Source organism: Sus scrofa, chromosome 9 (assembly GCF_000003025.6).
Source record: "Sus scrofa isolate TJ Tabasco breed Duroc chromosome 9, Sscrofa11.1, whole genome shotgun sequence".
Lineage (NCBI taxonomy): Eukaryota > Metazoa > Chordata > Mammalia > Artiodactyla > Suidae > Sus > Sus scrofa.
In genome coordinates, this window is record NC_010451.4 from 26191896 (window position 1) to 26215605 (window position 23710).

General features: G+C 41.8%; 1 protein-coding gene across 1 annotated transcript; it reads left to right on the forward strand.

Annotated features, from left to right (window-relative positions):
- On the forward strand, positions 311 to 22282 carry MED17 (mediator complex subunit 17). The gene is made up of 12 exons (XM_003129786.6): positions 311 to 751; positions 4152 to 4318; positions 5478 to 5697; positions 7405 to 7541; positions 7634 to 7718; positions 8048 to 8200; positions 10686 to 10816; positions 11674 to 11858; positions 15001 to 15138; positions 18901 to 19018; positions 20456 to 20615; positions 21687 to 22282. Exons 1-12 carry the CDS (start codon positions 502 to 504, stop codon positions 21896 to 21898), a joined length of 1956 nt encoding a protein of 651 aa, XP_003129834.3. The 5' UTR covers positions 311 to 501; the 3' UTR covers positions 21899 to 22282.

The following is a 23710-nucleotide window of genomic DNA, read 5'->3' on the forward strand; positions in this document are numbered from 1 at the left end:
TTCTTCATCCCTCCTACGTCACTTCACAAGTAACACTTGAGAAACGTAGGCGGCCACCCGCCTCCCTACCTTTTTTGTTAAAGCGGCCACCCGCCTCCCTACCCTTTCTTTTTAAGGCGGCCACCCGCCTCCCTACCCTTTGGGTACCTGGGTCCATCCCGCCCACTACAGGCCACGCCTCTTCCTTACAGACCAGGAAGCTTTTCCGGAGGCCGAAGTGGGATTCACCGGAAGCGCTCGGCCGGAAGTGTGGAACTCCCGCGCCCTCCAGGTTCCCTCCGCGAGATTCCGAGAGGGGCGGGGGGACTGGATGAGTGGAGGGGGAGGGCCCTGCAGTGCACTCTGGGAAGGTCTCAGAGTTCTCTTTGTTTGCGGCTCTAGATCTGTGTTTGGTTTCTCCAGGGTTCTCCGAGGCTCTCCGATTTCCGGCCTCCAGCCGAGGTGCCCCTACTGCCTCCCTGGGTTTTCAGTTGGCGCAGGGGTCCTGCGGACGCCGCCAGCATGTCTGGGGTGCGAGCTGTGCGGATCAGCATCGAGTCGGCCTGCGAGAAGCAGGTCCAGGAGGTGGGCCTGGATGGCACTGAGACGTACCTGCAGCCACTGTCCATGTCGCAGAACCTGGCGCGTCTGGCACAGCGAATTGACTTCAGCCAAGGTTCGGGCTCCGAGGAGGAGGAGGCGGCGGGGGCCGACGGCGATGCGCAGGACTGGGCGGGCGCCGGGTCTAGCGCGGACCAGGACGACGAGGAAGGTAAGTCTCGAATCCACTGGGCCGGTCTCCGGGTCCCGGTACCAGCGGGTTAATGTCACTGCCTCTCCTGTACCAGGTAAGATGCTGTGTGTAGGAGTATTTTGAACGTAACCGCGCGAAACAGTAATTGAGCTCATAGTCGTCTTTTTTCTAATCGCTGGAAAATTGAGGGCACCACCTGACTCTTAATACTCCTTATTCTTCTGCAGGTTTCCTTGAGTGGGAGCTCTTGAAAAACACGGTCACTATGAAGTGTTTTCATAGAATGTCTGTAATGTGGCACATCCTGGTTAAGAGTCCTAGTTCAAATATCTGCCGCGTATTAGTTTTGTTTCCCTCTGCCAGGTGGATGATGATAGTAACACCTGCTGAAAAGACATTCTTATTGGTTGGAATGTGTGATGAGGTCCAGGAGGGAGGCAGGAGCCAAATCATGTAGAGGCAGAAGGCCAGGAGAAACATTTGGCTTTTCTTTCTTTCTTTTTTTTTTTTTTTTTTTTTTTTTTTTAAATTTCGTGGCTGCACCGGTGGCATATGGAGGTTCCTGGGGCCAGGGATTGAATAAGAGCTACAGCTGCGTCAGTGTGGGATCTTTTTTCAGCAGAAGATTGAATGCACACCTCCCAGCAACCCAGACTGCAGTCAAGATTATTTATTGCTTTTTAGGGCCGCACCTGCAGCAAATTGAAGTTCCCCAGCCTAGAGGCTGAATCAGAGCTGCAGCTGCTGGCCTGCCCCACAGCCACAACAAAGCCAGATCCCAGCTGTGTCTTCCACCTACACCACAGCTCACCGCAACGCCAGATCCTTAACCCACTGAGCGAGGCCTGGGATCGAACCGAATCGATGAGGATCGGGTTCTAGTCGGGTTCATTAACTGCTGAGCCACGCGGAAACTCCTATGCAGTCAGATTCTTAACCCACTGCACCAGGCAGGAACTCCCAATTTGGCTTTTATTACAAAGACAATGGAAAGCTTTTGAAGGATTTTTAAGCAGACAGATGATTTGTTTACAAAAGGTTACCCTGGATGTTACATAGTAAATGGATTAAAAGGAAAACAAAACTAGTTAGGAAAGGATTATGGAAAAAGTATGAATGGTTTTTTGCATTCTTATTGTCAAGAATGAAAAGTACCAGAGTTCCCACTGCGGCACAGTGGAGACGAATCTGACTAGTATCTTTGAGGATGCAGGCTTGATCCCTGGCCTCCCTCAGTGGGTCAGGGCTCCGGTGTTGTGGTGAGCTGTGGTGTAGGTTGCAGACGCGGCTGGGATCTGGCATTGCTGTGGGTATGCTGGCAGCAGTAACTCTGATTGGACCTCTAGCCTGGGAACTTCCTTCTTATGCCCCAGGTGCAGCCCTAAAAAGCAAAAGCAATAAATAAATAAATAAATAAAAAATACTGACAATTCTTTGTTTAGTTACGTGTAACATACCCTATGTAAATGAAAATTTAAAGACATTTCAATCCACTGATGTTAGGACAATTAGGGATCCATTCAGAAATGAAAGGTAAATACTACCTCAAACCTCACATAGAAATATTTAGACAAGGATTGAACGGGAAATGAGAATAAAATATTGGAAAGAAGTTAAAATTACCTAACTTCGAAATTAGGAGAGGCTTCCATAAGCAGGATAGGAAACCCAGAAGTTATAAAGGAAAAGATAGGTATATTAATTACATAAAAGTTATTTATTTATTTAATTTTCTTTTTAGGGCTGCACCTGTGGCACATGGAAATTCCCAGGCTAGGGATTGAATTGGAGCCGCAGCTGCAGCATACACCTCAGCCACAGCAACACTAAATCCAAGCCGCATCCACGACCTGTGCCACAGCTTGTGGCAACACCAGATCCTTAACTCACTGAGTGAGGCCACGGAGGGAACCCGCATCCTCAGGGAGACTACATCAGGTCCTTAACCCATTGAGCCACAGTGGGAACTCCATTTACATACAATTTTAAAGTAATAATGGGAAAAAAGGGTAGCATAAACAAAGTAAAAAGATAAATGACAGACTGGGAGAGGTATATGCAGGACACATGACATACAAGTGGTTGATATTCAAAGAGTCCCTTCAAACTGAAAAGAAAAAGACAATTCATTGGAAAAACAGGCCAAAGACATAAACAGTCAGCTCACAGAGGAAAGATTTAAGTTCTTGCTAATAGGGAGATGCAAATACCGCATTAAGATGCTATTTTCATGCCTAAGGGTTGTAGCGTTTTAAGAGTTAATGCCCAGTGTTGAGAATGTGAATTTGTAGAGCCTTATTTGTGAGAACCTTTGGCAGTTCAGTATGTGTCAGAATCTTTAAATGTGCCTCTCTTTTGAGCCACTAATATCATGACTGAGAATTGAAGCTACAGACGAAGTTGACGTATACAGAGATGTGTTAAAGATGTTTACACCGCTAGCATTGTTGCAACCAGTCCATTACACAGAAATGGTTAAATCGACTGTACCTCTGTGCTCCACAGTATCGTAGAAGGTGAAAAGAATGAAGTAAATCCATATGTGCTAACCTGGAAGTGTCTCTAGGACATAACTAAGTGGGGCGGAAGCAAGTAATAGAAAAGTGGGAATGTATTTATGAAAAACATTTGCATGGATTTGCCCCAACAGTTAATGGTGATTGTCCCCCTCAGGAGGACAGAGAATTAGGGGTGGGGAATAAAACACTTTCACTTTTTACTCAGTATAAGTTGTACTGTTTGAATTCTATACTGTGAGCATATATTTATGAAATTTAATTTTTTAAGATGATTAATACGTTGGAGGATGTATTAATAGTGTTTACTATCTGAATGCTGCCGTTAAGATCATTTTTATTTTTGTACTTTTCTGTATATTGGAAATTCTCTACAATCACTCAGATTTTAAATGCTAGAAGATAAAGGTTATTAAGAAGGCTTGAGGTGTTCCAGTTGTGGCGCAGCAGAAGCAAATCTGACTGGGAACCATGAGGTTGCGGGTTCGATCCCTGGCCTTGCTCAGTGGGTTGAGGATCCGGCGTTGCTGTGGCTGTGGTGTAAGCTGGTGGCAACAGCTCCGATTAGACCCCTAGCCTGGGAACTTCCATATGCCGCATGTGTGGCCCTAAAAAGACAAAAGATAGAAAAAAAAAAAAAAAAAAGAAAGAAAGGCTTGCATACATTTAAAACGCTATTTGTCCACTTAACATATTGTAAAGTTATCTTTAACTTAGAAAATTGTATATGTTTGTTTTGCCACTGTAGGAATGGCTAACTGAAATGTTAAAGGTTCAAGGAGGGGGAAGGGGATGAGAAAAAAGAGGGACTAGTTTGAAATAGAATTCATTATTTCTTCTTTTGGAGAAGCTTTCTGGAACTGATACCTATATCTTTCTTTCTTCCCCCCCCTCCTTTTTAGGGTTGGTGAAATTTCAGCCTTCCCTTTGGCCTTGGGATTCAGTGAGGAACAATTTGAGAAGTGCCCTGACAGAGATGTGTGTTCTCTATGATGTTCTCAGTATTGTTAGGGAGAAAAAATTTATGACTCTTGATCCTGTTTCTCAGGATGCACTTCCTCCAAAACAGGTATTCTAGGCTTTGATCGAGTAATGGTGCCATTTTATTAAGTTCCAGGACCATCTTTTAGGCTCTGTGCCTACTGTTTCCTTTTTCTTAAATGCAAACTTAAGTCCAGATGAAGATTTAAAGGCTGACGGTCATAAGCTTCCCAAAACCTCAGAATTAGTTTCCATCATATCATCAAAAAATTGTGACATTTTTATGAAACTTTATTATTTTGACTTTTAGGTAGCCAGAAAACTTTTTTTTCCCTTAGGGCTTTACTGGCAGCACATGGTAGTTTCCAGGCTAGGGGTTGAGTTGGACCTGCAGCTGCCAGCCTATGCCACAGCCACATCAGATCCGAGCCATGTCTCGACCCATGCTGCAGCTTGCAGCTGATGCCAGATGCCCAGCCCACTGATCGGGGCCAGGGATCCGGACCTATGTTCTCATGGATACTAATCAGGTTCATTACTGCCGAGCCACAATGGGAACTCCCCAGAAAATTTTATTAAACTTGGCTTTTCAGAAGTATGTCTACATGACATAGCGATTATGGATATTTATGTATGTGTGTATATATAACACATAGATTTCGATTTCCCATCAGTTTTCAAATTATGGTGTTTGATCATAAGTTTGAGTGCCTTTAAAGGTACAAACAGGTGGGGTGGAGAGTGGTACACATAAGGAGGGGGAGGAATGGCCACACAAAGTGGGGGAGCCCGACCTGGATTGGGCAGAATTGGTGCCATGATAAGTTGTGATTTACAGTCCACGGTGGTGTTTTGGTTTAACACAAGTCTTTGAGTTGACCAAAGAAATAGGTTAAGGTTTTCTTTAAAAAAAAAAAAAAATTATTTGTACTTTCCCACCTTCTCCTTGCTTTTCTTTAATTTTTAAATTTTCTCTTGCGTATTTTATTATTGAGAAAATGTATCATTTGAAAATCATTTTTAAATGATCTGTCTTGTCTCTGTGGAGGCACTGGTTCACTCCTCGGCCTGTTGCAGTGGGTTTAAAGGTCCAGTGTTGCTGCAGCTGTGGTATAGGTCGCAGCTGCAGCTCGGATCCAGCCCCTGGCCTGGGATCTTCCATATGCAGCGGGGGTGGCTGAAAAAGAAAAATGAATAAAATCATTTAAAAGTAATTCAGAGCTATACTTTCGGATTATTTTTGGTAGAATCCTCAGACGTTGCAGTTGATATCTAAAAAGAAGTCACTTGCTGGAGCAGCACAAATCCTACTGAAGGGGGCAGAAAGACTGACTAAATCAGTCACTGAAAACCAAGAAAATAAGCTTCAAAGAGACTTCAACTCTGAGCTTTTGAGGTTGAGGCAACACTGGAAACTTAGAAAAGTTGGAGACAAAATTCTTGGCGATCTGAGCTACAGAAGTGCAGGTATAGATAATTGTTCAAAACTCTGCTTCTTAACTGTAGTTGTCAAAAACTATAAAGAGTAGATTCTAATGTTACATATTCTTCTATCATAATACTGTTTCTCAGTTATGTTACATTTGGAAGTTTAAATCTCTGTGCATGTAAGCCCGAGAAAGCTAAAATTACTTTTATCATAGTGTTACATAAACATGTATAAATAGTTTATATTCAATTTGAAAACATTTTAGGTTCACTTGACAGAAAGTTCAGAGATAAGGTTTATGTGCTAACACACTAAACTATACTTGACATCTTAAGTTTGATCAGAGATAATGAAGTAGAAATAGACTCCTCAATTGGAGGCTTACCTGTGACCCTTAAAAACTGGGCATAAAAGGAGAAAAAGAACATTTCTATTCTTCCTTGTTCTATTACTCTCCTTTCAGTCTGCTATGCTTTTCACATTCTGTGTGAAGAAAGAGAACGGTGAAAACACTTCACCTTCCTTTTTCCATTCAGCCAAGGCTGCGGCACTAACTCACTACTTTGTTGGCATATACTATAAATTTAATATCTTGAATTCACATCTTTTGGTATAAATTCCTGTTGAGCTATAATATATAATAGCAAGTTTCTCCAGGTAATTTCAGTTATATCTTGAAGCTGCCGAAATATATAGCTCAGAGGAGCTATACACAGAAAGTTTATAAGATTCACAGCTCAATGGGGTAAGAACTTTGAATATCAAGGGATAAAAAAGTAAGGCACCCTGGCTATGGTCATTAGGGTAACAATAGCAGCGTGATATTTTAAAAGGATTCATTTTCCAGAGCAGGCCGTCATTATCCTAAAATTATAGGAAGGTAGGTCGAGGTGGTTAGGTCCAGTACTGGAGGACCTACGTGCCTCAGCATCGATGTGAATTTGGAAATTTTGAATTCTGAAGGTTATGTTCCATCACAAAGATATATTCAAGATGATGAAGACATTTTTACATTTTGATGATACGCTACAGAACGGCACTTTCTGGCTCTGGACATTGTTCTTCCCAACAAATAATTATGTGTAAGATCTGCTAATTTCTCTCTATGGGACAGTCACCTATCTTATAAAAGGGTTTGATTACATTGTTTTTAATTGCAAGAATATCTTGAATATCTTCCCCTGTTATAAAAAAGCTGGTACATTTAGCTACCCATGCCTCAGTTAATTCAGCAGCCCAGAACAACTGTCTCAATTTCTTCGATACACACACAAAAAAATCACACGAAAGTCTAGGTTGAAAAGAGGGCGGTGTATACAACTATCCTTTTGTCTATCCCTTGTTGAATTCAGAACCTTTCAATTGCAGCCTTATTACAGAGGCCGAGCTCCACAAGTATTTAATCTCCAAAATTAAATCTGTGGAATTATTTTCTAGAATTATATTTATTTTGTCAAAACTCCATTGGAATGAAACAGTTTGGATGGACTGTGGAGTTTGTATTATAATGATAGTGTGAGACTAAGGCCTGTTTTGGTTTGGTTTTTTTAGGTAAATAACTCTTTGTCCTGCTTCCTTCTTTTTGCTTACCATGCCTCTCCCTTCCTCTGAAACATATTTTCCATGGGAACTCAACTTATGCTGCAGTGATGTATATGTGAAAGAGCATTTATATATACCCAATAATTGGTGTTAAACTAATGTGGTCACTGTTCTCAATTTTCCTGTTTTTAATAATCCATTAGGATCTCTGTTTCCCCATCATGGTACCTTTGAAGTAATAAAGAATACAGATATTGATCTGGATAAGAAGATACCCGAAGATTATTGTCCCCTTGATGTCCAGATTCCTAGTGATTTAGAGGGGTCTGCATATATCAAGGTATTTGTCAGGTTTTTTTTTCAGTTAATTTCTTGTTAATAGCTCAGTAGCTAATTTGCTAACATTTTTTGTATGTTACTATTATCACATAGGTTTCGATTCAAAAACAGGCTCCAGACATAGGTGATCTCGGCACAGTTAACCTCTTCAAACGACCTTTGCCTAAATCCAAACCAGGTATAGTTAGGTTCTGTCCTCTAACGTCTCGTTTTATCTGAGTTTACATTTACAAATAAACTGAAGACAAACAGGTACTTCAGAAGAAGAGCAATTGGAAATATAATTATTTATAATTTATTAATAGTAGCTATGCAATCTTTTTTAAAGATTGAACTCATTTACCAGTTTTCTCTGTGTAAAAGAAGTAAAAAGTTTTATATTTTGCAAAGGATGTGCTGTAATACAGGGTTTTCTGAACTGTTGTATGTATTCAGATCATGATTTAAGCTAGTTAATGCCTAATATAATTAGGTAATTTATATATACATATATCCTCTGTCTTTCAGGTTCCCCACATTGGCAGACAAAACTGGAAGCAGCACAAAATGTTCTCTTATGTAAAGAAATTTTTGCACAGCTCTCTCGGGAAGCTGTTCAAATTAAATCACAGATCCCTCACATTGTGGTGAAAAATCAGATTATCTCTCAGCCCTTTCCAAGTAAGAGCAGTCTGTCTACTCTTTTGAGATTTATAATTAAGACGCTACTCTTACTGTTCCTTCAACTCACCCAAGATATTTGGTGAGTTGAAGGAACAGTAAGAGCAGAGAGGTAGTATGCGGTCCATAATAACCGCCAGTGAAGTGGCTTGCAACACAGGCTACACTGCTCTATTCTGTGTCCTCAGCAGTGTCATTCTTGAGCTTTAAACAGTATAAGTTAAAAATTTGCACTAGTGGAGTTCCCTGATGGCTCAGCAGGTTAAGGATCTGGCTTTGGGACTGCCGTGGCTTGGGTCACTGCCATTCTGTGGTCGGATCCCTGGCTGGGCTGCCCTGGGCGCAGTCAAAAACAAAAACAAAAAATTTGCACTGGCAAGGCCGTTATTCAGCAACAGTTGCTTTGAGGTGTCTATGCTAACACCATTTCTGGAGGATTTTTCAGGGATCCTATCTTAACTGCTAAATGAGATCAATTAGAGAATGCTTAATTTTTAAAGTTTTTTTATTGAGGTATAGTCTATAATACATGTTTCAGGTGTATAACACAGCCGTAGTTTTTAAAATTTATATTCCATTTATGGTTATAAAGTGGCTGCAATCCCTCTGCTATACGGTATATCCTTGTAACTTATTTATTTTATACTTAGTGGTTTGTACCTCCTAATCCATAGGAAGGTAGGCCCTACTTTGCCCCTCCTCACTTTCCTTTCTCTAGTTTTCCTCTCCACTAGCTTGTTCTTTATATCTTTGAGTCTTCCTTTTCTTTTCAAGGCCACACCTTCGGCATATGGAGGTTCCCAGGCTAGGGGTCAAATTGAATCGGAGCTGCAGCTGGGGCCGACACCACAGCCATGGCAACACCAGATCTGAGCCATATCTGTGACCTGTGCTGCAGCTTGTAGCAGCGTTGGATTCCTAACCCACTGATAGGCCAGGGATTGAACACACATCCTCCTGGATACTAGTCAGGTTCTTAACCCACTGAGCCCCAACAGGAGCTCCTGAGTCTGTTTCTTTTTTGTTCACTGTTATTTTAGATTCTCCATATAAGTCAGATCATACAGAATTTGTCTTTCTCTGTCCGACTTACTTTACTTAGCATGATACGCTCCAAGTCCACCCATGTTGTTACAGATGGCAAAATTTTATTGTTTTTATGGCCGAGCAGTATTCCATTGTGTATATGCATGAATGTACGTATATATACATATATGTACCACTTTTCCTTATCCATTCATCTGGTTTTTTTTTTGGGGGGGTTGTCTCTTTAGGGCCATAGTCACGGCATATGGAGGTTCCCAGGCTACGTGTTGAATCAGAGCTGTAGCCACTGGCCTATGCCACAGCCACAGCAATGTGAGATCCAAGCCGTGTTTACAACCTACACCACAGCTCATGGCAACACCTGATCCTTAACCCACTAAGCGAGGCCAGGGATCCAACCTGCATCCTCATGGATCCTAATCCAGTTCCTTAACCACTGAGCCATGATGAGAACTCCTCATTCATCTGTTGACGGACACTTAGCTTGCTTCTGTAACTTGTCTGTTGTAAATAACGCTGCTATGAACATTGGGGTAGATTTATCTTTTCGAATTAGTGTTTCTGTGTATAAAATGCTTAATTAAATGTCCATAATATTTCTAAATTTTGAATTTGAAGTTAAGAAGAAACAAATTCATAGCTTAAAAATGTATAGCTTCTGTTCACCTGTCTTTATTTTATTTTGTCTTTTTAGGGCTGCGCCCATAGCATATGGAGGTTCCCAATCTAGGGGTCTAATCAGAGCTGTTGCTGCCAGCCTACGCCAGAGCCATAGCAACACCAGATCCAAGCTGCATCTGCGACCTACACCACAGCTCACAGCAACGCCAGATCCTTATCCCACTGAGCGAGGCCAGAGATCGAACCCACAACCTCATGGTTCCTAGTCGGATTAGTTTCCTCTGCACCATGGCAGGAACTCCTGTTCACCTGTCTTTAGCCACATTCAAGCTCAGCAGCCACATGGTAGGTCAACAGAATTTGAATTGTTGAAGTACACAGTAGTTTATTACATTCATAAGTCATCATTTTGGTGTAGAAATTTTTTAAATGAAGCATCCTCTTCCAGTACAGAATATATCTTTTGAGGAGTTCCCATCCTGGTGCAGCAGAAATGACTCCGACTAGGAACCATGAGGTTTCGGGTTCGATCCCTGGCCTTGTTCAGTGGGTTAAGGATCCTGTGTTGCCGTGAGCTGTGGTGTAGGTTGCAGACGCAGCATCTCTTGTTGCTGTGGCATAGGCTGGCAGCTGTAGCTCTGATTCGACCCCTAGCCCAGGAAACTCCGTATGCCATGGGTGCAGCCCTAAAAAGACCAAAAAAAAAAAAAAAGAATGTATCTTTGGAAAATAGGCTTTCATTATACTTTATGAAGACACTTTGTGCTTTTCCATATTTTAGGTTATTTATATCTGTTCTTCTTGTTTTTATAAATAGGCTTGCAGTTATCTATTTCTTTGTGCCATTCCTCAAATGATAAGAAATCCCAAAAATCTTCTACTGAGAAGCAAAGTCCAGAGGACCATCTTTATGTCCTAGAGCATAACTTGCATCTCCTGATTAGAGAGGTAATGAAATAAGTGTTTTTCCTTGTGTTGCGGTGAGCATATCAGGGCGGTGAATGTGCACACCCTCCTCTCGGCTGAGTCCTCGTTACTCACATAGCAATGACATTCGCTGTCTGTGCTGTGCAAGATCCTGGCCATGGGCTCGGGGAATATAGAGACCAGCAGAATACAGTTTCTCTACCCCAAGCATAGCTTCTAGTGGTAGAAATAGACCACAAGTTTATAGAGAGGGGTAGAGACGCATGCTAAAGGGTGCCTCTGAACAGGTGATCAGGGAAAATGTCTTGCTGGAGCCTGTGGACAGGAACCCTGAGTTGTTTCTGGGTATATTCTCCCTGCAGGTCATCTAGAATTGTGTTTCCAGAGTGTTTGTTCACAATTTACGCTAATTTGAAAAGAATCCCCTGAGATCTTGTAATAGGCGTGTATGTTCCACCTCCCCTGCCTCACCCCAAAGTCTGGTTCTGTTACTTGTGATGATGCAGTAGTCAGTATTTTTTTATGTTCCTCCAGTGGTTCTGTCGTCGCCAGGCTTGGAAGCCTCTCATCTGGGCTACGGTGGAATAACTGTCTACTGATTGCATGTGTTCTGTCCGTGAGGCTTAGCGAAGAGTATTTGGTTTTTGTACCTTAAAACTTTTAAAATAAAAACGGCAGCTTGAGAGGGACTCTTCTCTTTACAGACTCGCATTAAGCATGGCCTCGTAGATACTAACGTTTATCTCTGTGCCAAGACTGCCTTTTTATGTGGTTCAGGTCCATTGCTTTCATGTTTCCAAAATGTGAGCCATGTTCTGATTGAATACTGTAATTACCATCCGGGTGTTGGCTGTTGACAACGGCTCTTCTTGTTACAGTTTCATAAACAGACCTTGAGCTCCATCATGATGCCTCATCCAGCAAGTGCACCTTTTGGCCACAAGAGAATGAGACTTTCGGGTCCTCAAGCTTTTGATAAAAATGAAATTAATTCAATACAGTCAAGTGAAGGGCTTCTGGAAAAAATAATTAAACAAGCAAAGCACATATTTCTGAGGAGTAGGTAAGGACAGACAAAGTGAGTCTTTTCTCCAGGGAGAGGGAGGTGGCTGCAGTATAAGAGTTTATAGTCGTTGGGGAGTTCCCGTCGTGGCGCAGTGGTTAACAAATCTGACTAGGAACCATGAGTTTGCGGGTTCAGTCCCTGCCCTTGCTCATTGGGTTAACGATCTGGCATTGCCGTGAGCTGTGGTGTAGGTCGCAGATGCGGCTCGGATCCCGCGTTGCTGTGGCTCTAGCGTAGGCTGGCAGCTACAGCTCTGATTAGACCCTAGCCTGGGAACCTCCATATGCCATGGGAGTGGCCCAAGAAATGGCAAAAAGACCAAAAAAAAAAAAAAAAAAAGAGTTTATAGTCGTAGATGGCCCTGTCAAGTCTGGGGAAGACGTAGAGCCATTGCCCATATAATGTAATATACTGCTTCTAACCTGGCATTAAAATTTTGAATGTACCATACAGCACCATACTGTCTTGACTAACCCATCCGTGAGATGCTTATTCCTGAACTAATTGAAGCCCTTTTTTTTTTCTTTTTTGGACACCCCGCAGCATATGGAGTTCCCAGGCCAGGGGGTCAGATCTGAGCCTTGGTTGCGGCCTAAGCTGCAACTGTGGCTACGCTGGATCCTTAACCCACTATTCCAGGCCGGGGATCGAACGTGTGTCCTTGTGCCACAATGACAACTCCACATTTAAACCCTTTTTAAGCTTTCCATATTTTTGATTGTTGCACATTTTAGGACTTTGGAAGGCATTTTCCCATATGTTAACTTATTTAATCCTTAGCTCTGGGGCAGATCATGTTAACCCATTTTTATTGATGAGAAGATTGAGGTTTAGAAAAGTACAACTTACTCAAAGTTCCACAACTTGGGTTAGCAAAATCAGGATTTATGGCCGGGTCTGTTTAACCCCAGAGCTCATTTTCTTTCTTCCATACACAGTTTACAAAAGAACTTGGCATGACCAAACCTAAATAAGTGTCCCTTTTCCAAATGCTGAAGGTGCACTTCTGTTTTATTATTGTCGTTTGGTGAAGAGCTCTATTTTTACTTAATTCATAGTTGTACCTTAATGGTACTCAATAGGCCAGGGATCGAACCTGTGTCCTTGGCACTGCAAAAAAGCTGCCGATCCCATTGCACCACAGAAGGAATGCCATGTGTATCTTTTTTTTTTAAATTACAAATCTGTTATCATAAAATTTTATATTTTGCCTTCAAAAATATTTTAATATAATGTCTTATTGTATGAATATTCCATGATTTCTTCTTACCAATTCTCATTGCTACTTTTTCATTATCAGTTTGTTGATAGATGTAATGCTGAAATGAATAGTCTTACATACATATTGATACCTATTGTAGAAATTTTTAAAGCACTGCCAGGGAAACAAATCACAGGAAAAAAAAGAATGTTAAAAATGGTAGTTCCCACTGTGGTCCATTGTGTTAAGGATCCAGCATTGTCTCTGGTGGCACAGGTTCAGTCCCCGGGGCCAGGAACTTCCATGTGCCATGGGTGCAGCCAAAAAAAATAAAAATAAGGAAGAGAAAGTTAGAAATGGACTGAAAGAAACCAGTACTAGAGCAAAAGGAGGATAAGAGAGCAAACCCAGGCTTCTGATGTAAAAGCCCCTTGTCCTCAGTGGCTGTTCTCATTTCCTCCTGGCTTTTCTTTCTCTTTCTGATGAAGTACCAGAGTCAGGAGAAACTGAGGAGCTCCAGTTGTTTGGTTAACTTAGTAATTTATGCTTGCGTTCTAGGCTGTTGTTGGTGTGTATAAAATATAAAGGAAAGATTTTTGGCTCTGGAGTTAGATTTCCAGGTTTTGTGCTCCAAACAGCTATGTTATCTTGGGCAAGTTACTACACATTGCTAAACTGCTTTTTTTTTCTTTCTGAAAAATGGAGATAGTAGTGTCCAGAGGAATTCCCTTGTGGTCCACCTTTGTCACTGCAGCCACTTGGATCACTGCCATGGGTTCGATCCCTGCCCTGGAACTCCATGCTGTGGGCACGACCAAAATAATAATAGTGGCTACTATTGTTGTTAGTGAGATGAAATGATAGAATGCATGAAAGCACTTATTACAGTATTTGATACCTGATTAGGATTTGATGAATCTTATTTATACTCACCATATTTGTCTTTCTTGAAGTATAGGTTTTATTTTTTTTATTACTCAGTGAGTTTATTACATTAATAGTTGTACAATGATCATCGTAATCCAGTTTTATAGGATTTCCATCCCACACCCCTAGCGCATCCCTCTACCCCCCAAACTGTCTTCTTTGGAAACCGTAGTTTTTCAAAGTCTGTGACTCAGTATCTGCTCTGCAAAGAAGTTCACTGTGTCCTTTTTTTCTGAAACCTGAAGTAAAGGTTTTAATTGTACAGTTAAGTCTCCAGCTTCTCTTCAAAATAAGTATAGTTCCCTTATAGTAATGGGTCTCAGGTGTGAGTACCTCCCAGGTCATTTGTTACCAGGGATTAGGTACTGATGTTTATAAACAACTGATTTTTTTTTTTTTTTTTTTTTTTTTTGTCTTTTTGCCTTTTCTAGGGCCGCTTCCCATGGCATATGGAGGTTCCCAAGCTAGGGGTCAAATCAGAGCTGTAGACGCTGGCCTCTGCCAGAGCCACAGCAGTGTGGGATCCAAGCCATGTCTGTGACCTACACCACAGCTCACGGCAATGCTGGATCCTTAACCCACTGAGCGAGGCCAGGGATCGAACCCACATCCTCATGGTTCCTAGTCGGATTCATTAACCACTACGCCATGACGGGAACTCCAACAATTGATGTTCTTTCTAGAGCTGAGGTTAGTACCCTTAGACATATCCTTCCCACTTGTGTTCTGATAAGACTTTCTGAGTGAGTGGCAAACACAAATGGAGTGGCAAGGAAATCCACCTGGCACGAGAACGTGTCATGATGTGAAGCTGGGAACCAGCACATCGGAGCCGCATGAAGGAGGGTCTCAGAACTTCAGCTGACCCTTCTTTAAAGTCTAGCTTTTCAAATGGTGGTGTTTTCCAAAAGGAGTTAATCTGGTTTTAAATATCCATAAAATTGATAAGTGATTTGTCATATTGTTTTATATGGTGACTTTATAACAATTGTAACTCCTTTTCTTGAAAAGGACTGCAGCAACTATTGACAGCTTAGCAAGTCGCATTGAGGATCCTCAGATACAGGCTCACTGGTCAAATATTAATGATGTGTATGAATCTAGTGTGAAAGTCTTAATCACATCACAAGGCTATGAACAAATATGCAAGTGAGTATCAAAGAGAAGTTGTTTACTATGTTAAGTTCCCTTTTAAGCATTGCTATTTGCTGAGTGATTATATCAAGATTTTGTTTTTATTTCCTAGAGTGGCATAACTTTCCAGGAAATTACATCAGCCATAGAGTGTTTTTAAGAATGAGAGGCAAGGGAGTTCCCATTGTGGCTCAGCAGTAATGAACCCGACTAGTATCCATGAGGATGCGGGTTTGATCCCTGGCCTCTCAGTGGGTTAAGGATCCAGCACTGCTGTGGCTGTGGTGTAGGCTGGCAGCTGCAGTTCCAATTTGACCCCTAGCTTGGGAACTTTCATATGCCATGGGTGTGGCCGTAAAAAAAGCAAAAAAAAAAAAAAGAGAGAGGTAAGAATGTCTAAAATGGACTCTTAGGTAAATGTCACGTATTGAGCTATGGAAAAAATGGATCCCACATTAAGCGGAAAGTTGCCGTGCTTCCTCAGAGTCTGTTCCGCTTCGGTTCCTGCCTAGAGGCAGTGGCCAGTCTGATGTATTTGAAGTGAGGAGGGCCGTGTATATTAGACCCCATACTTTCCACGGTGTGCCGAAAACAGCCTAAGTTTGGTAGCTCTCTCCTGCCCTGAGGTTGTTCTTGTGTCTAATCCAGTTCATGGTTCTGCCCTTAACGACTTTTGTCCTCAGCATTCCTAGAAAGCCGTCTCCTTGATTTATATCCAGAAATCACACGTTAATATGTGGGTGGTTGCCACTGGTGAGCGGGCTGGTAAAGTGGTCAGAGGATACAGACTTCTGGTTATAATTAAGTTCTGGAGAAGTAATGTACAGCATGGTAACTATAGTTAAGTAGTAGTCTCTACTTAAAAATTGCTCAAAGAGTAGATCTTGAAAGTTCTCATCACACGATAATGCGTAATGAAGTGAGGTGATGTTAACTTATGGTGGTGATCATTTTGCAGTATCTACAAATACCAAACCGTTGTATTATGTACCTTAAATGCATCCAATCACATTGTCAGTTATATTTCACTAAATCATGGGAGAATGGGGCAGAGCAAGTTAATATAATTAGCCAAGGGCCATGCATGGCATTTTTGGCCTCCATTTTAGCCTCTTTTAAATTTAACAACTGGAAAGATGGATCTGAGTCCCCTTCCCCAGATCCTTCTGAGAGAGCCACTAGCAAACATTTATCAGGGTTGGTGAGTACATTTTATTTTTTAGGCTTTAATTGCTTGATTTCAGGCAGACTTAACTAGCCGCAGTGGTCTCTCCAGTGAGCAAAACATGCCTGGAAACAAAATCACAACCCTCAGGAGTAGGGGAATATCACTCATTTATAATGCTGTATTTTATAGCATAGTAGATGAGTGTGATTAAGAGATAAAATACACAAGATAAAAGAGTATATATACAGTGCAAAGGAAATCAGCCTTGAAACTTCTAGGAAAAGATGTTGGAGTAGATCATGGTGTTTGCTTCCCTTTCTACCTAAAGAAATCATGAAATAATGGGGGGGCTTGGGGATGTGGTGGGAGAGGAAGTACTGAATAGATCACTATTGGTAGCAGCACACGCCACTGGCTGATGGGGTCATTGGCTTTCATCATACTATACTTTTGTGTTTAAAATCTTCTGTAAGAAGGGAGTTCCCGTCGTGGCACAGTGGTTAACGAATCCGACTAGGAACCATGAGGTTGTGGGTTCGGTCCCTGCCCCTGCTCAGTGGGTTAATGATCCGGCGTTGCCATGAGCTGTGGTGTAGGTCGCAGACGTGGCTCGGATCCCGCGTTGCTGTGGCTCTGGCGTAGGCCGGTGGCTACAGCTCCGATTCAACCCCTAGCCTGGGAACCTCCATATGCCGCGGGAGCGGCCCAAGAAATAGCAAAAGGAAAAAAAAAAAAAGACAAAAAAATAAATAAATAAATAAAATCTTCTGTAATAAAAAGAGGAAAAGAAAAAAATCGTTCAGCATTGAATTGTCTACATGTACAACTAAGACCAAGCAACTGTGAGATTATGGTTCTAGAATCCAGTGTAAACGTTTTATAACTTTAGTTAGTGATAATGTAGCCTTGATGGAGTCAGGATAGGAGAGAAAGTAGGAGGAAGTGGAGAATGCCCTTTTCCTCATATTCTCTTGCTGGTGGGGTCATCTTAATACTAGTTGAAGTTAAAAATAATTCTCTTTCTTAAAACTCTCCAACTTTCTGGTGTTGATATTTTCGTTGGATGCCAGCAAAATAATTTGCATATGTGCAGGTATATCTGTAGGATAAAGTCCTGCAAGTGTGCATGCTGGGTCAAAAAATACACTTAAAAATTTGATTAATCTTGGAGTTCCCATCATGGCGCAGTGGTTAACGAATCCGACTAGGAACCATGAGGTTGCGGGTTCAATCCCTGGCCTCGCTCAGTGGGTTAAGGATCCAGCATTGCCATGAGCTGTGATGTAGGTCGCAGACTCGGCAGACTTGGCTCCGATCCCTCGTTGCTGTGGCTCTGGCGTAGGCCGGCGGCTACAGCTCCAATTCGACCCCTAGCCTGGGAACCTCCATATGCCGCGGGTGCAGCCCTAGAAAAGGCAAAAAGACCAAAAAAAAAAAAATTTGTTTAATGTTACCAGTTTGCTTTTCAAAGTGGGAGCCATGAGTTTGCCCCAACCAGTAGTGATATGAATTCTTTTTCCGTCACATCTTTGTTTAAAAATGGAGAATTACAAAATTTGCTTACATTTGTAAGTCTTTTCCTTTAAGCCTTCTGAATTTTGTGTTTTTCTTGGAAAGAAATTCATAAACTTTAATTCATCAAAATTACAATTTTATATAGACAGTTGCCAAAAGGTTTTGTTCTTAAATATTCACCGTAGAACCAAGTTAAATAGAGGTAGTATCTGATGTGGAAAGATATAATGCTCTTTTTTTCTGCATTTGTTCGTCTAGATGATTTGATTCAGGGAGTTTTGTGTTTCTTTTACATGTCATATACTGAAAATTTATAAATTGGTTTGGAAGAGTTTTGTAACCTGCTTATATATTCATTGGCTATTTTATGAGTTTCTGTGACCTAAGACAAGTGACTAGAGTGTACGTATTGTAATTTCTTTGCTGATTTTTTCAGGAGAGGGTGAAGAGTTGACAAAATCCTTTCCTTTCTGTAGGAGAATTTGACTTTGGTTAACTCTAGCTCTAGTGCCCCGGTAACTGGATAAGGAAAGACGCCCTGTGTGTTACTAGGCAACACTGCTTACGGCGAAAATGATCCCAAGTTGGTAAAATGGATCTGAACTGGGAGAAATTATAACTCTTTGGTGGGGATGGCTTTGGATTTCCCAGTGTGACTTTGACACTGGGTATGGTTCTTGTAGGGACCCTGGAAACCATGCCTGTGGAGCTGTAACAGGAGTGGGTGGCTCCAGTGAGGACGAAGTTTCTAAGTCAGGGCAGGTCCCACATATTCTCAGTGTGGATCTCAGTTCATTGCGACAAAAGCTGTATTGACAGCTGCAGGGCCTGCTGTATGAGAGGAGCAGATGCTGCTGGCTGGCTGGCATGCTGTGCTGGCTCCCCGTGCCTCCTGGGTAGCCCGGTGCTACTCCTGTGGTAGTTTGGTGGCGGTCTCACAGATTCATTGCAGCTGAGAAAACTCCCCTCGTGGGTGTTGGTGTAGGTTATCAAAACTGTTATATTCTTGTTCTTTGATGTTAGGGTGTAATGTTTTTGGCATTGTATAAGGTAATTTTGAACATTTCTGATTTTTGGTCTGTGTGTCTATAAAGGTCCATTCAGCTGCAGTTGAATATTGGAGTTGAGCAGATCCGAGTTGTCCACAGAGATGGAAGGGTCATTACACTGTCTCACCAGGAGCAGGAGCTGCAGGATTTCCTTCTGTCTCAGGTAATAACTGCAGGCTACAAGGCCCGAGCCCCTTCCTTTCACAACCGTTGAAAGAACATAGTGGGTAAGAAGTAAAATTATTTTAAAAAGCCGTTTTTTCTCCTGTCGTCTAGTTTCTAGGGCATATTTTCAAACCTATTGACTAATTGAAAATGTTGATAAACTATCCTAGATGTGTTTCTACTCTTAGTTTGTATTTAAGATGAAGGACCAGTTCTGAGACTATCAGAATTTTAAAATTTTATCACACTTGCTGATTTACAGCCTCTTCAGGACCACGTGAAAGTGGAGCAGTATTAACCCAGGGAAACCAGAGCAAAGGAGATCAGATACAAAACTCTGGTGTCCGTTCTCCATGATGATAAGGGGGATGCTTTACTCTTAAGCTCTAAGACAGAGATCCTCAGATTAAGGGGCAGGATGGAAAGTGCTAGGTTCCAGTACCCGCTCTGTGACACTGGGCAGATTTCTGGACTTTTCTTTGCTCATCTGTAAAGTAAGAACAGTATTTCTCCTGCCTTCTTCATGGAATTGTGATAATCCATTAAAATACTGAGTTATGGAAGAAGGGTAGGTTTTGAAATGCTAATGAATCTTTCATATAAAACACATATTTATATTTCACATAAAATTTAAAAAAATACTGACACTCTTCATCCTAGAGGCAGTAAACTTTTACGTGGATGTGCATGTGTGGTGCCAGGTAAATACAATGCATTTATGAGGCATGGCAGCTCTTGGTTGATTGCACCTACGATGGCCTTGGTCGGCTTAAGCACACACACAGAAAACATGGAAAGGCTACTGGATAGCTTCCAGAATTGATGAGCAGTCTAGAGAATAAGGCTTGCAGTAGAATCAGGATCAAAGGAAGCTAGATAGTGAGAACCACAGCCAGGGCCGTGGCACTACTCTTGCCATCCCAACACTACTGCCTTCATCGCTGGTGGCAGAGTGCATTCTTGCCCCTGTGTATCAGTCGGGGTCTTAACCAGAAATAGGTGGCACATTCAGGATCGTTTCAAGAGTGTTTGCTGGGGATCTAGTTACAAAAGCTGTTAGTGTAACCACATGGATCAGCCTCGCAGGACAGCATGCGCTTGAGGGGGTAAATGGAAGATAACTCTGCGCACGCTGCTACTGTTCTGCATGCAGAGACCCCGGTGGGCAGCTCTAGTTGGCCACGTTAGGTCACGTGCCTGTGCTCGAGCTGACAGTGGACAGGAAAGCAGGTATCAGGCTATTTTAGCTCTGGAGTGGAAGGTGGGGTCCTGTCCCTTGCCCCAGTATGTCACACAGAGGAGAATTCCCCAAAGAGGAAATGGGCTTCCTGCGCCAGGCAGTGAAAACCCCAACAAAACTATAGTCGTGATGGCAAGTCACCGCAAAATAAATCCCCTTGCTGATTGTCAGTGAAGTGTCCTTTTTCATTCACAGATGTCACAGCATCAGGTGCACGCAGTTCAGCAGCTAGCCAAGGTCATGGGCTGGCAGGTCCTGAGCTTCAGTAATCACGTGGGACTTGGGCCCATAGAAAGCATTGGCAATGCCTCTGCCATCACAGTGGCCTCTCCGAGCGGTGACTATGCTATTTCAGGTACTTTCTGCTTCTCTGAATGTGAAGAGACCTTTGGGGGTTTGGCCTTAACATTTAGCTTTAATAATTACAAATACTTAAGAATAATTTGTATATGCAGTAGGTGAGCTCATTTGGTAATTATGCAGAGCTTTTATCTGAGCAAAGCTATTATTCAGTGCAACAGATATTTACTTCTCTAATAGTTATAAAAAATGTTTTGCTTGGCAGCACATTTTCCTAGGAGATTATCTGAAAAATGCTATCAGAATTGTTACTCCTGCAGTTCAAAACTTTTTTTTTTTTTTTTTTTGGTCTTTTTAAGGCCGTACCTGCAGCACATGGAGGTTCCCAGGCTAGCGGTCAAATCAGAGGATCAAAACACAGGATCCGAGCTGCATCTGCAGCCTACACCCAAGCTCACGGCAACACCAGATCCTTAACTCACTGAGCAAGGCCAGGGAGCGAACCTGCGTCCTCATGAATGCTAGTCAGATTCATTTCCACAGAGGCACAATGCGAACTCCTCCTGCAGTTCAAAACTCTTAATGGATAAAACTTTTTAAAAATATAGACTCTGCAAATAGGCAAGAATAACATCTGATCCTAAAGATGATCAGTGGATGGAACAGAGGGATGTTTTATGAAACGCCTACTGTAGGTAGGGCACTTTGATAGGCAGGAATACATATTATCTTGGGGAAAGTTATACTTGAAGCACTTGGTTTTAGTGGGGTCTTTTCTAATACCTGCTCTAAATACTTGAAAGAGTGGCTAATTAGAAATCCTTCCCCACTGGATCACATCTTGTGAATCGGTACCCTTGATCATTGCTAGATCTTTATTGATAAGAATTTCTAAATACCCTTTTCTTTTTTCCTGAGTAATGAAGCCTCATTAAAACCTGAAGTTCATATTCAGAATAATCTTTCCTCTATCCCTTCCTATCCTGATTTTGAGTACTTTTAAATAAGCGCTTTCAAGTTGGTGGACAAAGAAGGTTTTTGTATTTGTGGAAAAATGAAGTTGTGTGGTCTTTGTATTTTCTAGCTTGGAAAATGAGTATGTTGATATTTTGGTTTTGCTCCACAGTTCGTAATGGCCCGGAAAGTGGCAGCAAGGTTATGGTTCAGTTTCCCCGTAACCAGTGTAAAGACCTTCCAAAAAGTGACGTTTTACAAGATAGCAAATGGAATCATCTTCGTGGGCCATTCAGAGAAGTTCAGTGGAATAAAATGGAAGGCCGAAACTTTGTTTATAAAATGGAACTGCTTATGTCTGCACTTAGCCCTTGTCTGCTGTGATTCTTTTTTCCAGACCATTTTCCAGATTTTTTTTTTTTCCATGAGAAGTTTCCAGAAACTTTTGACTTGAGAAACTTCTGCCCTTCATCCCTAAGCGCAAGGAAGAGGAATCTTCCAAAGGAGTATTGTTTTTTAAGTGTAATAATTAGCACATGTTTACCTAGCATTTTGAAACCTTTCACTTTATAAGTGAGAAGTGCTCTGAAATGCAAAAATTTATGTACAGGTATGGGGTATATAATTAGGGAGCGATGTAAAGTACTGTTTTTTATGCAGTTAACTTGAAATGTTACTAACTTATGGATTTGAGTTTGCTTTTGAAAATATTCCTTTGATGTTGACATTAAATAAAGCATATGGTTAAAAATCTGAGATCCTCTAGAACTCATAGCCTAAATGAATTGTGTCTTTAATTGACCCATCTCATTTCACCATTTGTTATGACCTAAGGAACGTTTAAACACTCTCGAGACCCAGCTTTCCTACAGGAATTCCCTCACATTGAGAGAAGCAGATCTTTCCCTGAAGTGCAACCGAAGGAGCCTGTCCGCAGCTGCTGACCAGAGCTGGCGAAGGGAGCTCTTGCGTTAGTTAGTGGATAAGGTACCGCTGCCTCTGACTGCCTTTGTTATGCATGCCTGGGTCTAGTACTTTGAGACGAAGTCCTTAGAGAAATTCTCAAAGTACTGAAGGCTTAGAAGGCAAATTGTACCTTTAATGTCTCCCCAGGCCCCTCCTTGGGCTCGTTTCCCCTTTGACTGGCCTCACTCTCCTTGCCGCTCTGGCCTTGCCCTGCCCCCTTGCCCTGCCCCCGGCAGTCCCCAGCCTCTGCCAGCAACCCTGGATTGCTTCTTCCAGTGAAAGAGTTGGCCTATCTTATTCCATTAGCTCTCTGCTCTTTCCCAGGGAAAATACTAATGGAATATGTTTTGCAAAGAACAAGTAATAGGAACTTCTTGGAAATGGTGTCCCAGCCCTAAAACGTGTCTGAGGAACAAGTCTTAATAAGAGTTTTAGGTTTGTGGGCCATTTGGTGCCATTATAATTTATGAATAATCTATGTGGTTCCCTTATGAGTAAGGCTTTCAAAAATTTTAAAATACACCCTTTTAATAATTGATAAGACTATGAAGTAACTTTCTAAAAGTCCTTTGTGTTTATCTACCATTTTTCTTTTAAAAGATAGGCGGAGATTGTAAGCCATAAAATACCATAACTCCTTTGTGTTTTTGTTTGCTTTTTTCCTCCTCTGATTAGGTATAAGATCTTTTTATCCATGGAAATTAAAAGATTGGTATGAATCCGTAATTACTTTTAAAATTTCTAGTGCTGCTTAAGTTATGGTGGCCCAAAAGTTGCCTTAGCTAACGTTACTCAGCTCACCTGGATACTTCTATTCACATAAGTGTCTTTCGTGAAGGCTCTCACTGCAGCACAGTGAATCTTAAACCTTCGTCAAAGGTCTTTTTTTTATTATTATTTACATCCATTGAAGATGGACACTTTGGTAAAATACAGTAAAAATGAATTACTAGAAAAATTTTAAGAGATACATTTAAAGCCCCATTTACATTTAAACGGTGTTTGAATGTTTTCTTTTGTTTGTGATGATCTTGCCCTGAGCCGGTAACAGGAGCACACAAAGAGATGTCACCACCCGCTCGTTTACACTTCATCTGCGCGGACCTGGATAACCCAAGAGCGACCTGGTCTTCGTAGGCCTTCCTCTCCCTGTTATTTTAAATCACTGTTTAGAGAACAGTGGCTTCCCACCTAAAGAACACTGGAAACTAAGATGTGGGGGAAATGGCA

Excerpts from the sequence above, each read along its gene's own strand:
- MED17 (XM_003129786.6), top strand. The coding sequence starts at position 502 with ATGTCTGGGGTGCGAGCTGTGCGGATCAGCATCGAGTCGGCCTGCGAG. Across the intron at positions 8,201-10,685 it reads TATCTCTCAGCCCTTTCCAA|GCTTGCAGTTATCTATTTCT; the intron begins GTAAGAGCAGTC and ends TTTTATAAATAG. Across the intron at positions 19,019-20,455 it reads AGGATTTCCTTCTGTCTCAG|ATGTCACAGCATCAGGTGCA; the intron begins GTAATAACTGCA and ends TTTCATTCACAG.